The sequence below is a fragment of the Neolamprologus brichardi genome, chromosome 5 (assembly GCF_056152115.1).
Source record: "Neolamprologus brichardi isolate AB-2024 chromosome 5, ASM5615211v1, whole genome shotgun sequence".
Classification (NCBI taxonomy): Eukaryota; Metazoa; Chordata; class Actinopteri; order Cichliformes; family Cichlidae; genus Neolamprologus; species Neolamprologus brichardi.
The window spans coordinates 20,252,713-20,268,991 of record NC_142108.1 but is presented as its reverse complement, the minus strand read 5'-3'; the positions used below and the strand labels follow the sequence as shown (position 1 = coordinate 20,268,991).

Below are 16,279 nucleotides of genomic sequence, written 5' to 3'. Positions count from 1 at the left end.
AGCATCTTTAGCTCTTTCACATCCCACCATCTCCAAACCAAACATCATAGCAGGTTTCGCAATCAAACATATAAACCTTTCTTTTCACTCTTGTTGCTATCCTTCTGTCACAGATCACCCCTGACACTTGTCTTCACCTACTCCAACCTACTTGCACTCTCTTCTTCACCTCTTTTGTGGACTGTCCTTTGCTTTGGATCATTCTCCCCAGGTATTTAAAGGATCTACCTTCGCTACATCTGCTTTTTACAGCTTTACTGTTAAGCCTCTCTCCTTCTTATTCACACACATTTTTTGTTTTTCTTCTATGGATTTTCATTCTTCTTCTCACCAGAGGATACCTCCACCTATCAAGACTCTCCTCTGACGTTCTCTATTCTTCTGTATCAACATTCTCAAAGCAAACATTGGATTCTCTTTCTTAGCATGAAGCATATCAGCAAGCATATATATATATATATATATATATATATATATATATATATATATATATATATATATATATATATATGCTTGCTGATCATCACCTCTCTTCCTAACCTAGCTTTAACAACTCTTTCCCTTCTGTCTCCACAGTATGGCTCATCAGCTTGATCCCTCTGTAGTTGATGTCATATGTTTGTTAAAATACAGGGACAACTTACAGGGTGAAGACTCTGCTCCATGGTTCTAGCTCAGAATGCATTGTGTCCACTGCTTCTTGGGCTTGGGACTTCTGAGATATTAGTTCTCATTACCACTCCATGTTGCTCCACTCCACTCTGGTGATTCAGGTGACTTTGATTGGAGTGGAGGTGTCCTCTCCACATAAATCACCACATTTCCTGGTTTTGTTTCTGCGCATTTCTTTAATCTTCTTTAATTTTTTGGTTGCCAGGTTTCTTTGTGATGAAGCACAACTGGGTGGGTTTGCAGTCTCTGACACCTCCTCCTCCCCCCCCCCCCCCCCCCCCAAAAAAAAAAAAAAAAAAAAAGTCATGAAAAAGGTTCAACCTGAACAAATCTTTAGGTCAAAACACAAAGAAGTGGTGTGGATACCATTGAAAGTCCAAGAAAGAAAGTCCTGAGTTCGAATCCCTAACTGGCTGGGGCCTGTTTGCGTGGGTTGCTTCTGAGTACTCTGGCTTTCTCACAAGGTCCAAAGACATGAGTTAGGTTAATTTATGATTCTAAGTGTAAATGGTTGTCTGTCTCCCTGTGAAAGACTGGTGACCTGTCCTGGGTGTACCTCCGCCTGGGTCGATTGTGATTTCTTATTAAATTTTTTTTAATATAAATTCTGTGATTGTTTTAAATGTTATTTGTTTCTCATGAATGTGCTTCTTGTTATGTAATGCTTCCAGAAGCTCCACTATGAAAAACCACTTGATCCATATGAAATTTCTTTCAGTATTTCAGTGTTGATTCATATAAATGTATTGCCTGTGATTTAAATCGGCGTGAAATAGAAATCTGTCAATCAATGAATCATATTACTGTAAAAATGTTCGTTGAATATAGTACACGGTGCAGTATTACACCTAGACTCTAGGGGTCAGCACTGCCTCGGTTGGCACTTTTGCCTCTGTCTTCCAAACACAACCTCAACATCCGGGCAGGAGTTTTCAAACAACACTGGCTAGCCGGTTAGCCGCTAAACATTTTTGCTCAGGGAATTACGGCTAACTTTTCTGAGATTTTGGTAAGACTTGTTTTTGAAATTTAAATTATTTGTTGTTTTTTTCCCCCAGCTTGCGCGTATTTTATTGGGGGAGAACTTCATCGTTTTTAATTTACTCGTGTTGCAGTAGCATGCTAACTGTCGCTCGTTTGTTTGCTTTGTTTCATACATCCAAGCGACGCTAATGTTATCTGATTAAGTACTACTTCCCATTTTAGACTTTATAAATGAATAAAAGACCGACTGTCCTCTTTATACTAAGTTGATTGAAAATAAATTTACAGTGGCGTTATTATTTTTTCTCTGTTCTTGTAGCCGTGGGCTAGCCTGTTGTTTAACCAGCCAGCGATGTCAGCGAGCTCCAAACGGAGACGAGCTACTTCTCCCTCCAGCAGTGTGAGCGGAGGGGGAGACCTCGATGATGTCTCTTCCTCTACTCCTGGAAGTGGCAGAAAAAGAAAAAGAGTCTCCAATGTCCCTCCTGTGGATACGGTAAATGCGCCTTTGTGTGTGTGTGTGTGTGTGTGTGTGTGTGTGTGTGTGTGTGTGTGTGTGTGTATTTTACATGACCTGACTTTAGCAAGGCCGATGTGATCTGTACGTGCCTTTGAAACCATAGTAAAAGTATATTGGAGTTTTAAAAGCTTTTTTCCCCCCTCTTAGATTGCTGTATGCCATGAATTGTTCAACACTATCAGAGACTACAAGGATGATCAAGGGAGGCAGCTTAGTGAAGTCTTTCAGAGGGTGCCAAAGAGGAGGTACTGTATCTGTTTGATATTACAATACTGAAGAGGATTTAAGGTAATCTTTGCAGAAAAGCTAAAGCTTACCTACATAGTAATGTTTAGAAGCTGCAAAAGACAAACACACAAAATGTGTACTGAATATATGGAATAATGGACGTTGCTATGAAAAAAGCATTTACCCCTTTGTTGTTTTATTATTTTTAAATATCTGTCACAATTACATTGTTTGACATTTAATATTAGGTAAAGAAAGCCTGAGTAAATAAAAAAATGAAGATTTCATTTATTATGGGGAAGAAGGTTAGAAAAAAATAACTGGTCAAAAAAAATTAAAACCTAGTTGTGCCACCATTGGCAGCAACGGTTAGCTGCAAGCTGTGGGAAACGCAGTCAAGTGTTCCCAAACGTCTCGGGGATTGTCAAGATGTTTTTTGGTAAATGTGAGCCTTTATGTTCTTTTTATACAGCAATGGTTTCCACCTTGGAATTCTCCCATGGATGCCATTTTTGCAGTCTCTTTTTTATTGTTGAATCATGAACTCATCATGAACTTGTGACTTCCTGGATGAGTTCTTTCTATAAGTAATATTGGTAGGCCAGCAACTCCGGGGCAGGTTCAGTGCTCTTCCAAGTTTTTGCCATTTGTGGATAATGACTCTCACTGTTGTTTGCTAGATTATCAAAACCTTAGAAATGCTTTTGTAACTCTTTTCAGACTGATAGATGTCAATGACTTTGTTTTTCATCTGTTTGTTTAGTTTGTGGCATGAAATGTTGGTTTTTGACATCTTTTCCTACTCACTTTGGTTCAGTTTGATTGACTACTTGTGAAGAGAAATTTACCTCAAAAGTGCCTAAAATATGATCCACAAGCATAAACTAAGATTTACAAATGTGTACAATGATTTGTGTGTAACGTTTGAGGACTCACAAACATGTTTTAATCCACACACAAATACAAAGCACTTTGACCACATGTAAAACAATTTTACACATTCATACATCCAAACCTGAATAAATACTGATCATTGTACTCGTTGTGCACATTTGCAAGAATTAGTTATGCTTGTGGATTATTTGATTGGCATTTGCAACCCTTTTGAGCCAAATTTCTCCCCATAATTTCTTGATTCACACACAGGGCCAGAGATGGGTTTGGACAGTTTTTTTCCCCTCAATAAATGACATTTTCATGTAAAAACGGAATTTTTACTGATTATTATATATTTATTTTATGTTATTATGCCTATTTTTAAAATTAAATTCATGTGAAATGTGTTAATGTGACAAATATGCAGGAAAAAAAAGAAATGTTTTTGTAAAATGAATGAATAATGTATATTGAACATACTCAATAATGTTGGATAATGTGAAAGTGTTTCAATTAGCCTGTTTTTTTTTTTTCTTTTTCAGGAATCAGCCTGATTATTATGAAGTGGTGTCCCAGCCAATTGATATGACGAAGATTCAGTGTAAACTGAAGTCTGAGGATTATAATGATGTTGAGCAGCTTACTGCAGATTTTCAGCTCCTGTTCAACAATGCCAGATCATTCTACAAGGTAGGTTTTGGAGAACGACAGTGCTTTCTTTATTCCTACAGGTAGCCTCTAAGGTTATAATAAATACACTATTACTTCAGCTTCATTATATAAGCCTTTACTTATGTATGCATCTCCCAATGTAAACCTTATGTGATTGTTTATTTTGCCTCATGTTTAATGATTCAGAGGGACAGTGAGGAGTATCAAGCTGCATGCAAGCTTTGGGAAGTGTATTTTCAAACAAGGAATGAGTTTGTGCAACCTGGAGACAGAGATGAGGATGATGAAGATGGCGATGATATGGATAACCCAGGAATGGCAACTGAAGAGGAGGTAAGTCCTCATTACATGTAAGACTGAGTTGCCCTGTGTGTATGATTGCCAGTTATTAGCTCAATAATAACAAAGGGTTCATATTTCTGTATTGAATTTAAAAATAATTAAAAAATATTAAAATCTGTTTCAGGATATTGCCTTTGTATTATGAATAAATAGCACCACTGTGTGGGGTCAGAACTTATTTATACATATTTGTCTTTTAGACTTCAGCTGGAAGTTTGAAGGAAGTGCTGGAGCAACTTTTGGAGGCTATAGTGTCACATGCTGATCCCTCAGGGCGTCTGGTCAGTGAACTGTTCCAGAAATTGCCTTCCAAAGTGGTAAGTTGCACTTGAAATTGATTAACTGTTCTTCACACAAAGCTTAATAATATAAGACAGGTTGAACAAAGTTTCACTTTGCTATTTTCTTACATATAGGTTTTTTGTTCAAGGCACTTTAGGAGTGTAAAGTCCAGTTGTTTTCCTGTGTTTGTGGTTTTGTGTACCAACTCCAGTCCGTTATAGAATTGTTCTTTCTTTTTTAGCATTACCCAGACTACTATGCCATTATAAAGGAGCCGATAGATCTGAGAACAATCGCTCAAAGAATACAGGTAGTCATTTTGCTTCCTGACCTTTAACCATTTGTTAATTTTACAGCTTCAGTGTGTTGCATTTCTAACCATTAAAATGTAATTTAATTTGCATAGATTGGATACTATAAAAATGTCAATGCTATGGCCAAGGATGTTGAACTGATGACCAAAAATGCTAAAACTTACAATGAGCCAGGATCTCAGGTTTTTAAGGTAAAAGTCCTTTTCTCAGTTTTCTTCTTTATGAGTTTTAATACTCTGAATATTAACAATTGCTCTTTTATTCTATAGGACGCCAACACCATAAAGAAAGTCTTCATTCAACGTAAGACAGAGCTTGAGCACGCAGAACCTACTAAATCTAGTCTTCGTATCAGGTATTAAACAACAGTATAACATTGCTCTTAGCGTTGTCTTTTTGTCAAATTAAATCTGCTTGTTATACCAACAGAAAAATCTCATACCTTTAAGATATATCTGGTGAATTGTGTATCTTGTGTTACTATTTAGAAATCGCAGGTCTGGTCAGGGAGATCGAATTTCTGGTGTCAGCGTAGCTCTACAGTATGGCTCTGAGAGTGAGGACGATCCTGTGCTCTCAGGTAATTTTTAACAGTTCATGTAGCAGACAAATTTACTTTGTGGCTGTGCAGAAAAAAGTAACACTTTGTGTCGTCGATGTTTGCAGGTTCTGTTTGCTATGATGAGGGAGAGTCAGAAGCTGAGAGTCAGAGTTCAAGTATGGAGATGAGCAACCCGATCTTTCAACTGTACGAAGCTGTGAGGGGTGCCAGAAATAACCAGGGCCAGATGTTCTCTGAACCCTTTCAGCAGCTGCCCTCTCGCAGGGAATACCCCGACTATTATCAGCAGATAAAACAACCCATTTCCCTCCAGCAAATCAGGCAAGAACCAGATATTCATACCATATGGTATTTAAAAATTAACCCTTTTTCTACCAAATTACATTTCTGGGGGAAGTTTAAAAAAAGTTTTTTCTTTCTCCTTCTTAGGGCAAAGATGAAGAATGGCGAGTATGAAAGCGTGGAACAAATTGAGGCTGACCTCAATCTGATGTTTGAGAATGCAAAGCGCTACAACATGCCTAACTCAAGCATCTATAAACGGGCTTTCAGGCTTCAGCAGATCATGCAGGTAGCACCTTGTTAATCATTCTGTCAGGTTGTGCTTAAAACAGTTTTACCTGTACATTTAAAAGTCAAAGAGCACATTATAAAAGCAGAATATTTGAAGCAGACTGTAGATAATGGATAATAATAGGCAAGGCAATGTACCCATCTGCCTGTTCTGTGTAGGCAAAAAAGAGGGAACTTCTAAGGAGAGATGACGAAGATGGGGACAGCATTCTGTCTTCTGATGCAGGGAGCGTTAAGAGAAAAAGGTATTACTATTTCTATTGATACTAATGCTTTTGAAATTTAAAGTATTAAAATTGCAAACATTGTTTATAATTTTTTTTATGTTTTCTCAATGTCTCAGTGTTGTCATACTTTTATCTATTTTTAATTTTTGTCCAGCCACAAAAAAAACGTGAAAAAGAACCGAATGAAAGCCTTTTATGCTGCCGTGACCGAGGCCAGGGAGGCAGGCACAAATCGACGTCTGTGTGATCTCTTTATGGTTAAACCATCCAAGAAGGATTACCCTGACTACTATAACGTCATCCTTGAACCGATGGACCTGAAAACAATTGAACATAACGTTCGCAATGAGCGCTATGCCACAGAGGAAGCTTTGATGGAAGACATGAAGCTAATGTTCCGCAATGCCCGGCATTACAACGAAGAGGGATCTCAGGTTGGGACTTTCACTCCTTCTGTGATAAAACTTTAATTTTTGTTATAGTCAAATTTATAATGATTTTAAGTCTTCTGACTCCCCAATTTCTGGTTTATGTAGGTATATAATGATGCTGACATTTTGGAAAAGATACTGAAAGATAAGCGCAAGGAGATGGGTCCTCCACCTGAGGAGGAGGATGTGGGATCTCCCAAACTGAAACTAAGTAAGTGGGAATGCTTGTGCATGTTGGTTGAAAATACTTCTACACTTGTAAAATATTACCATGTAATAACACTGACGTCTGTGTATCCTTGACCCGTTTTTCACTAATTGGTTAGTCTTTCATTTTTAAAAATTAATTAATTTGTCGAACTACTTCTTTGCACTTTTTGGGGGGGGAAGGGGGTAACCTACTATATAGTTGTTCCTCTTAAATTATTATCAGCCAAAACGCTGCCTGTCTCTCATGTACACTTAAAACAGCAGCTGTGGAAATCAGGGCTGGCTGGAAATCTACATGGCTTAGTGGTTGGACTTGTACAGTATGTGAACAAATGCCATTAGTAATGAGTTGTTTCATTTCCCAGCCAGTCGGACTGTAGCTGCATATTATTCTCCTGCTTCTTGTCTGTATCTGCTGTGACTATCTAATAGCGCAAAAATGTTCAAAAATCAACTTAAAAAAAAAGAACAAGAAAGGCATTTTTAAGTATTTCGGACAGTTTGAGCTGTATTGCTCTTTTGTTTTCTGGCTCTTTTTAGCTTCTGTTTCACATTTTTTTCTTTTTTTAAAGCTTTTTAAAACTAACATACATTTTTTTTTTATAAGGAAAGAGTGGTGTTTCTCCAAAGAAGTCCAAATACCTCACCCCTCTTCAGCAGAGGTTAAATGAGCTGTATGATGCTGTGCGAAACTTCACTGACCGCCGAGGTCGGCGCCTAAGCGCAATCTTCCTCCGTCTACCCTCTCGTGCCGAGTTGCCTGACTACTACGCTACAATCAAGAGACCAATCGACATGGAACGTGTGCGAAGCCACATGGCTGCAGGCCGTTACCAAGATGTCGACGCCCTGGTGGAGGACTTTGCTTTGATGTTCAATAATGCCTGCATATACAACGAGCCTGAGTCTCTGATTTATCGGGATGCTTTAGTGTTGCACCGAGTGTTGTTGGAGACACGGAAACAGCAAGAGGGAGGGGAGGAGTTTGGCCCTCCTGGTGTGGGTCTTCTGGTGCGAGAACTGATCAGGAACCTGTTTGTATCCGTGATGGGTCACCAGGATGAAGAGGGTCGCTGCTATAGTGACTCACTGGCTGAGATTCCTGCTGTTGATCCAGCTGCCCCTGAAAAGCCGCCGCTTAATTTTGATGTCATCAAAATGAATGTGGAGCGCGGTCGCTACAGGAGACTCGATGTCTTCCAGGAACACATGTTTGAAGTGCTAGAGAAGGCAAGAAGGTTACACAGGTATGGAAACTTATTATAAAATGAGCTTGGTGCATTAAAAAAATTTTTTTTCTTTAATTGTTTATCCATTAAAGTAAAGTGCATTTGCTTTGAGCGGTTCACCAAGGCTTCAAAAACCAGAGAAATGGCAAATGAAAATGGGTGTTCACAACATAAATAAACTTCTGACAATGCTAACTGGTTAGAACCTTTTTACCTTGAAACATTGCCCATTTTATATTTTCCATTTTGTAAAGATCAAACATTTTGTTTGTGTGCTGCTCTTCAGGAGAAATTAGTGATATGGTGCATATACCGGTACATATTTACTTTGAAACTGAAATTTAAAAAAATTTATATGCATTAAGTGTAATCAGTTTTATTGTAAGCAAATCACTGTTTATTGTTAAATATGTGGCTCTTCTTAATAAATAAGTCCTGTTTATACTTGCTTTGCTACACTAGGTGATACAACTCAAATGTGTGCCAGTGTTTTCTTATGATGAATGTTTTTCACGTTGGCAGGACTGACTCTGAGATATTTGAGGATGCAGTGGAGCTACAACAGTTTTTCATCAAAATAAGGGATGAGCTGTGCAAGAATGGTGAGATTTTACTGTCCGTTGCACTCAACTACACGTTAAAACACCTCCACAGTGACGTAGACCAGGAAAAGAGGGAGAAAATTCCCAAAGAGATTGAAGAGGACAAACAAAAGAAGGATGAGGATGAAAACCAAGGTGTGTAAACGTATAGAAGACATGCAGGAGGTCTGAAGAATATTAAATGTGGTTGTGGCATTGAAATCATGACATATTTCTCACCTTAAGAAGACGAGAAGCCAGAGGACCTGGCGGGAGAGGTGTGGCAGTCAAAGCCAGAGCATGTGTACAGTCAAGACTGCAGATTTGAAAACAGTACCTACCACGTGGGGGACTTCGTCTATGTGGAGCCGTCAGAACCAAACCTCAAGCCCCACATTGTCTGTATAGAACGTCTTTGGGAGGATGAAGCAGGTAGCCTAACTTGAAAATTATAGGAAGAATTATAGAATTATATCATGATTTTAAATATTTCTGTTTCTGCAAGTTAGCTGATTCAACATCTTGATTTTGTTTCCATTTAGTCAGTATATTTTGCTAAAAACAGATTGTGTTTTATATATGCAGGTGAGAAGTGGCTCTATGGCTGCTGGTTCTACAGACCCAGTGAAACCTTTCACTTGGCCACACGCAAGTTTCTGGAAAAAGAAGTCTTCAAGAGTGACTACTATAACAAAGTGTCCATCAGTAAGGTTTTGGGCAAATGTGTGGTCATTTTTGTGAAGGTGAGAAAGTGAACCACATATTAAAAATGGTTTAATTTGAGCCGCCAAAAGTCCATTGTCTAATTACGAATCTTTCTGTAGGATTATTTCAAAATGCAACCCGAGGGCTTCAGACCTGAGGACGTTTATGTATGTGAATCCCGCTACACTGCCAGGAACAAGTTTTTCAAAAAGATCAAGATTTGGGCCATGCCGGAGAGTTCCTTTAAATTAGTCCCTCGGGAGGCGCCTCTTCCTGTTGTTCGTGTAGCCTCAATGTTTGTGAAGCCTGACCAGGAAAAACCGCTGGCATATACAGTCAATGGCTTTGTAGAGAAGGTAAGGTGAGATTGTGTATTCTAGGCTTTGAACATATATAATGTTACTTTTAGAAGAATATATATATCTATATAGATATATTTATCAGGGCGACCGTGGTTCAGGGGGTTGGGAAGCTTATCTTGTAACCGGAAGGTTGCCGGTTCGATCCCCAGCTCTGTCTATCTTGGTCGTTGTGTCCTTGGGCAAGACGCCGATGGCCGATAGAGTGATATGGCAGCCTCGCTTCTGTCAGTCTGCTCCAGGGCAGCTGTGGCTACAACTGTAGCTTCCCTCCACCATTGTGTGAATGTGAGAGTGAATGAATAGTGGAATTGTTAAGTGCTTTGAGGGTCTCGAAAGGCACTATATAAATGCAATCCGTTATTTTTAACATTATTATTATATCTCTCTATATCTATAGAGATATATAGATATAAAAACTTACTCCTCGGAGGAAGCCAGCCCAGCTTTACCCTCCCCGCCCTATGTTCACTACTCCAAAAAAACGAAACAGTTGGCCAGTTGGCGTTAATTGGAAAGCATTAACTCATAAACTATTAGCACACTGATAAGGAGCCTGTTGATTGTTTTTCCATATAATAAACACCTGAATCCTCTGTCTGTGTTCATTTAGGAGAGAGAGGATGTCCCTACGGAGATGAGTGGAGCTGAGCCCGGCTGCCAGTACTATGAACAGTTATGCTACAAAAACATGTGGTTTAAAGTGGGAGACTGTGTTTACATTCAGTCTCATGGATTATCAAAACCTAGGGTTGCCAGGTTGGTTGACATATATTAGGCTACATAGACACTTTTTGAAATAGGGCCTGATGTGTTGATTGGTGGTGTTTAGATAAGATGGAGTTATTAGCTGTTAGTAACATGACTTCCTGTGCTGGGCTATAGGATAGAGAAGCTGTGGCAACAGAATGGAACTACATTCTTCTTTGGACCCATCTTCATTCACCCTGAGGAAACAGAGCACGAGCCCACGAAGATGTTTTACAAGAGGGAGGTGTTTCTGAGTCATTTGGAGGAGACGCTGCCCATGACTTGTGTCATAGGTATGATTTTGAAAACTTCCCAAAGATTTCTTGAGTCAGCTCATTCACTCATTGTGTAATGCATTTAAATGAATTGTGCACTAAAGAAAAAAATAATTTTGTTTTTCTAGCAGAAAACAAATTGGTTAAATGGCAACCTCATAGACTTGAGAAATAGTCTTAGATAAGACAGACAAAAGTGCATTTCCCAGGCCATTTCATTTATTAATGTTTAAATGAACATTAAAGCTATAATTTTCTACATTTGAGTTACCTCAGAACAAGTTTTTCATAGCAGTCTTTTCTAATCTTTTATTCTGCCTGTCTGCTCTCCAGGCAAATGTGTAGTGTCTTCCTTTAAGGACTACCTGTCATGCAGACCCACCGAGCTTTCAGAAGACGATGTACTGCTGTGCGAAAGCCGTTACATTGAGAGTGAGAAGATGATGAAAAAGTTCAAGGGTCTGAAACGCTTCTCGTACTCTTCCAAAGTGGTCGAGGATGAGATCTACTACTTCAGGTCTGTTGGTTAAACAGAGCACTTATTAGGATCATAGATGGTATAAAGGATGGATGTAGCCAACAGGAAGTTGCCAATAAGCTTTTTTTTGTGCTTGATATTGAAATTAACTGCGTAAAAGTAAAAGCGCTGTACAAATACAGGCCATTTACCATAACTGACTACACCTGTATTTAGAAAACAGTCCAATCTTTTGGATCAACCTTAAAACTAACCAAACCTCTGAGCACTGTGTGGGGATTGAACTTACTCTATTTTGCCCCATTCAGTAAAGCTGTTCCTGTAAAACTGGAGCTGATGAGTGAGGGGTGGATCTGATCTGATTGGCTGATTCTTGTTTCTGACATGAATAACGATCATAATGGACTTTATGTTTTACTCAGGATGAAGTGAAACTGCACCGGTGAAGTTGCCCCCTGCTGGGAATTGAGTAGAACGTTAGCTTTGAGGCACATGGGCTTCTCTTTTTAGACCTGAAGCCACAGCTGTCTTTTATGCTCTCTATGATTCTGATTTAAATTTAACAATTAGCACTGAGGTGCTATGATGTCTGCTTATTTTATTCCACGTAGAAAATTAATAGTGCCACAGAAGGAAGCATCACCAATTTTGGACAAGAAGATAGATGAGCTTGAGGTTAAACTGGCAGATATGGAGGATGCAGATGATGACATGGAAGACATGGATGAGGATGAGGAAGCTCCAGAGACACCTTCTTTGCCTCAGATGCAAACCCCACTTACAAATGACATGGACGTCATGCCATACACACCCTCGCAGGTCTAATTTTTTTAAACCATCTGTTCCTTGTTTGAAAATGTTGTTGTTGTTGTTTTTGGTTTTTTTTTTTTTTTTATATAAACTTGTGTCTTTGCTTTTCCATTTAGACCACTCCTAAGGTTAAAGGCTTGTCAAAGAAGGAAGGGGCCAAGAGAAAGATCAACATGAGTGGTTATATCCTCTTCAGCAGTGAAATGAGAGCAGTGATAAAAGCTCGTCACCCAGACTTTTCCTTCGGGGAGCTGAGTCGACTGGTAGGCACAGAGTGGAGGAACCTCGAAGCTTCCAAGAAGGCAGAGTATGAAGGTCAGATAAAATAATTAAATGAATACAAATATGAATCTATTTGAACTTGTGCTAGCAAAACCAAAAATAAATAAATAAATCACATCTTTGGATGTTTCAGAGCGTGCAGCCAAAATAGTGGAACAGCAAGAGCGTGAGAGGCCACCTCAGAAGCAAGCTTCCCCAAGAGCAGGTACCCCTGTAGGGGCACTGATGGGGGTGGTACCTTCGCCTAGCACTATGGGAATGATAAACCAGACCATGACACCTGTGTCAGGTAACCCCTCTCAGAGACAGCACGAGTGTTTGACAGCAGGAAAAATGAGGCTGGACTGAATTAAAGACAGTAATCCTGTAATTTTCTAACACTTGAAAAGAAGTTTATCTCAAAACGATGTTGTTATTGCAGTTTTTCCTCTTTATTTGCTGCTATTTGTTTGTAGTTTTGTCATCAACCTTCATATTTTATATTGCATGACATGAATTGCATGAATATTATTTTTTAACTATGAATGCCTTTTGTTAATATTTCATTTGCCATTCATGCTTGTTTTGCTAACATTCTCAAACCCATATGTATTGTCTTCCCCTTTCACACGAAACCTTCAATATCAACCATCAACTGTGTCTATTTATCTTTGCCGATGACCATGTGGGGCTGGAGGCCAACGTTTCTTTTTTTGGAAATGTAATCGGTGCAAGAAAGAGCTGACTAGATTTCAGTGGTCTAAGGTCACTGTGATCTTATCTCAGGAATTTCCATGCTAACAACAACATTTCACACAGTGGTGGAATTTTATCTCCCATACGGTCATCTTTGCCATTCAGAGCTCACAAATGAGGAAAAATGTAGTTGCATGAATGGTAGAAAGTCTGTAGACATGCGAAAACTTTTAAATTAACAGCACTTGTGGTTTAAGGTACTTGTGTGAAAGGGGCCACTGTGTGCAGTAGTAGTGCATGTTATTTTGGTGTCAGCTGCATGTCACTTATGCATGGATATGTTGTCCTCTCCTCACACTTTTCCCAAAGGCATGATGGGAGCTTACGGTCCACCTTACATGCCAATGCAGGGCCCCCATGAGGGTTTGCTGAGTGTGGCCCCAATGCCACCTCACCCTACAGGGGGTCCTCACCTGCCTCCTCACCATCTCCAGCAAGGTATGCCCGGGTACCCTGGCATGCCTCATCAGGGTAAGGGCCACTGTCCTAGCCGCACCTGCTCAGTCACATCCAGTCGTGTCTCTCCTGCTGGAGGGGGTTTACCTGGTCCACAGGCTGCAAAGCCTGATCTACACACTGAGCAGTCAAAGCAGTCTCTTCTAAAGTGCTCCCACATTTCACACTTAAAATATACGAACAAATATATGAAATTCACACATGGAATGCATGCAAAACTGATACCAAACCACTAACATTCAACTGGTAGTTAAAAAAACTAACATTTCCATGAGCCATTATAAAGCTTAACATAAAATGAACAAAAACAAGAGTTTACCACAGTTACAAAATGCACACAAGCTAAATATTATCATTTACAACAGGGATGATGGGGACTGGTATGAATGGCATGGCGGGAAGTCCTGCACAAGGAAACTTTATTCAGCAGGTGAGCCTGAGTGCAGAAAAACCCTGGCTGTATAGGTGTTATTTCATATTTCTATATAGTTTATATTGGTGTTTTTAACTGTACAAGAAAATATGGATTTTGTTTTGTTTCCTGCATAATCAGACGTCACCTGCTTCAGTTTTACTAGCAAGTGTATATATAGGCCTATTTTGTTTTTGCAAATAATGATAATCATAATGATAATTTTAATTATGCATTCTATGTATCATCTACATGCTAACAAAATGTTGTTATTGTGTGACCTTAGCCTGGGATGTTTAGCCCAGGACAGCATGCTCCTCCACCCTACCCTGGACAAGGACAGTTAGGCCAACCCTCACATTTGCAGCCCACCACTCCCATGTTTGTGGCTCCACCACCAAAGACTCAGAGAGTGCTTCACTCAGAGGCCTACCTGAAGTACATAGAGGGCTTAAATTCAGACTCCAGCACTGTTAGCAAGTGGGACCAAGCACTCAAAGGTAGGTTCTTTGCTTTTACTTTTATTTCTAGAAAACTCTCCATCACTGCTTTTTTTTTCAGTTGCTTTGTTTTTTTTTTCTTTTTTCTTTTTTAACATTTTTGTATTTTTAAGCTCTGAAGAGTTATTGCAACAACTGTAAAGACTGTATTTTGCTCTGAAGTTTTTTTTTCTTATGTTAAAATGATGTCTAAGTCATTGTCACAAAAATTAAAGCAACATAATTAACACCCCTCTGTAAGAGGTTGGAAAACTGAGAGGACCAGATTCCTGTAATACAAAGCAGGATTTCGGCTTGTCTGAGAAACTTGAGGGTTGACACTGGGTTTTCAGTGCAACGAAGGTGGATCTCCTCCTACCGGGGTAGAGCGCCATGGTAACTTAGGGTAGGTTCCTGATTAGAGGTCAACATGTATGAAATCAGGAGGGGAGAGAAAGTGGGGAAAGACACGCAGTAAAAACAATATTTTAAATGAAAAGTTCAATTATAATTATCAGACTCAGTCATGTCTTAATAAGAAGAGTTGTGATTATAAGTATGGTAACTTCTTTCAGTCCTACATTGCTGCCAGCTTTCCTTCATATGGGTTCAAATGGGCAACATTTAATTAACGGAGCAGTTGTTTTTTTTCCTGTCTTATTGACCAACACACTTAAATGGCACACTTTTAATATGTAAATAATCTCATACAAATGCTTTCATTTTGTATTGTGTGTTTAACCTATTCATATTTTTACTATAGTATAACTTTTATAAAGTTCTTTCAACCAAGAAAAAAAAAATCAGCTACTCTCCAGTGCTATTTACTGATAAGTGATATTTCTGCATATCAGTAATTGTAAATGATTATATGCTACCAGTATCAACCCTTTCATGTGTACATTTAGGGGAAATAGCTAAATGACAGCTTCTGATGCACTGTAGATGTTGAAATCCACAAATCCTTTTTTTTTTTTTAACATTTTACATTGACGATATTATGAATTGTTCCACCTTTCAAAGATTTGACCTCTATGGGGAGCTTATTTTAGAGCCAGTCATGTTGCTGACCTCCTTCCAATCAGCCTAATTAGCTCTGAGGCATTCAAGCAGGAGCTTTTCAGAGCATTACACAATACCTTTTTTTCCCCATAAATGATGCTGGCCTTACATGATAGGAATATGTTTCTAAAATGTTGACTGTGTTGCCTTAATTTTTGCATTAAGCCCAAATTGTCATTTCCCAGCATGTTTACCTGTTTGAGTGTGTGCATATCTTTGTTTTTGTTTGCTTTCAAAGGCAATATTGAACATTATTTGCCTTTTGAATAATCACACTTAAGGAGAAATATGCGTTTCCATTAACAGCGCAAAGGCGAGATTCTCACCTGACCAAAGAACAAGAGAGTCGGCTGCCAGCTCACTGGCTGAAGAGCAAAGGAGCCCACACCACCATGGTGGATGCACTGTGGCGTCTGCGTGACCTGATGTTAAGAGACTCTCTGAACATCTGTCAGGCTCACAACCTGTAACCTGTTGAACTTACCACTCTGCTCAGTCACTGCTCTTATCCTCAAGTCACGGAGTTTAGCTTGTAGACCCTAGAAGCAATATTTTATAGTGAATCATGAGCAATTTTATATTTATTAGCTAACAGTTAATTGTGTGCTGCATTTCATTTTTTTTATACCATTTGGATGAATAGTTCTGCTAAACCTGTGATTTTTGGCTTATTGGTGCAAATAAATTTGTCAATACCCCAAATAGACGGTGTCCTCTTTTTGTTGTTGATGGTGTTTTTTTTAATGTGATTACCCTCATAACATGTTTGTGTT

The 16,279-nt window shown here is 39.0% G+C and overlaps 1 protein-coding gene across 6 annotated transcripts; it reads left to right on the top strand.

Annotated features, from left to right (window-relative positions):
- The first annotated feature begins 1,575 nt into the window (after nt 1-1,575).
- pbrm1l (polybromo 1, like) lies at nt 1,576-16,208 on the top strand. Of its 6 annotated transcripts, none has more exons than XM_006783113.3 (30): nt 1,576-1,681; nt 1,976-2,152; nt 2,324-2,421; nt 3,823-3,970; nt 4,139-4,285; nt 4,495-4,611; nt 4,818-4,886; nt 4,983-5,081; nt 5,160-5,245; nt 5,379-5,470; nt 5,557-5,773; nt 5,882-6,023; nt 6,185-6,270; nt 6,407-6,686; nt 6,789-6,894; nt 7,501-8,140; nt 8,645-8,859; nt 8,953-9,135; nt 9,289-9,446; nt 9,528-9,764; nt 10,381-10,526; nt 10,653-10,810; nt 11,126-11,309; nt 11,882-12,089; nt 12,197-12,395; nt 12,496-12,651; nt 13,407-13,568; nt 13,919-13,983; nt 14,252-14,465; nt 15,813-16,208. In XM_006783113.3, exons 2-30 carry the CDS (start codon nt 2,009-2,011, stop codon nt 15,974-15,976), a joined length of 4,920 nt encoding a protein of 1,639 aa, XP_006783176.1. In that variant the 5' UTR covers nt 1,576-1,681; nt 1,976-2,008; the 3' UTR covers nt 15,977-16,208. The 6 variants fall into 6 exon arrangements, with proteins under 6 accessions (XP_006783176.1, XP_035760526.1, XP_006783175.1 ...); XM_035904633.2 differs by having other exon boundaries at nt 8,950-9,135; nt 12,496-12,567; XM_006783112.3 differs by having other exon boundaries at nt 8,950-9,135.
- The last annotated feature ends 71 nt before the right edge of the window (nt 16,209-16,279 follow it).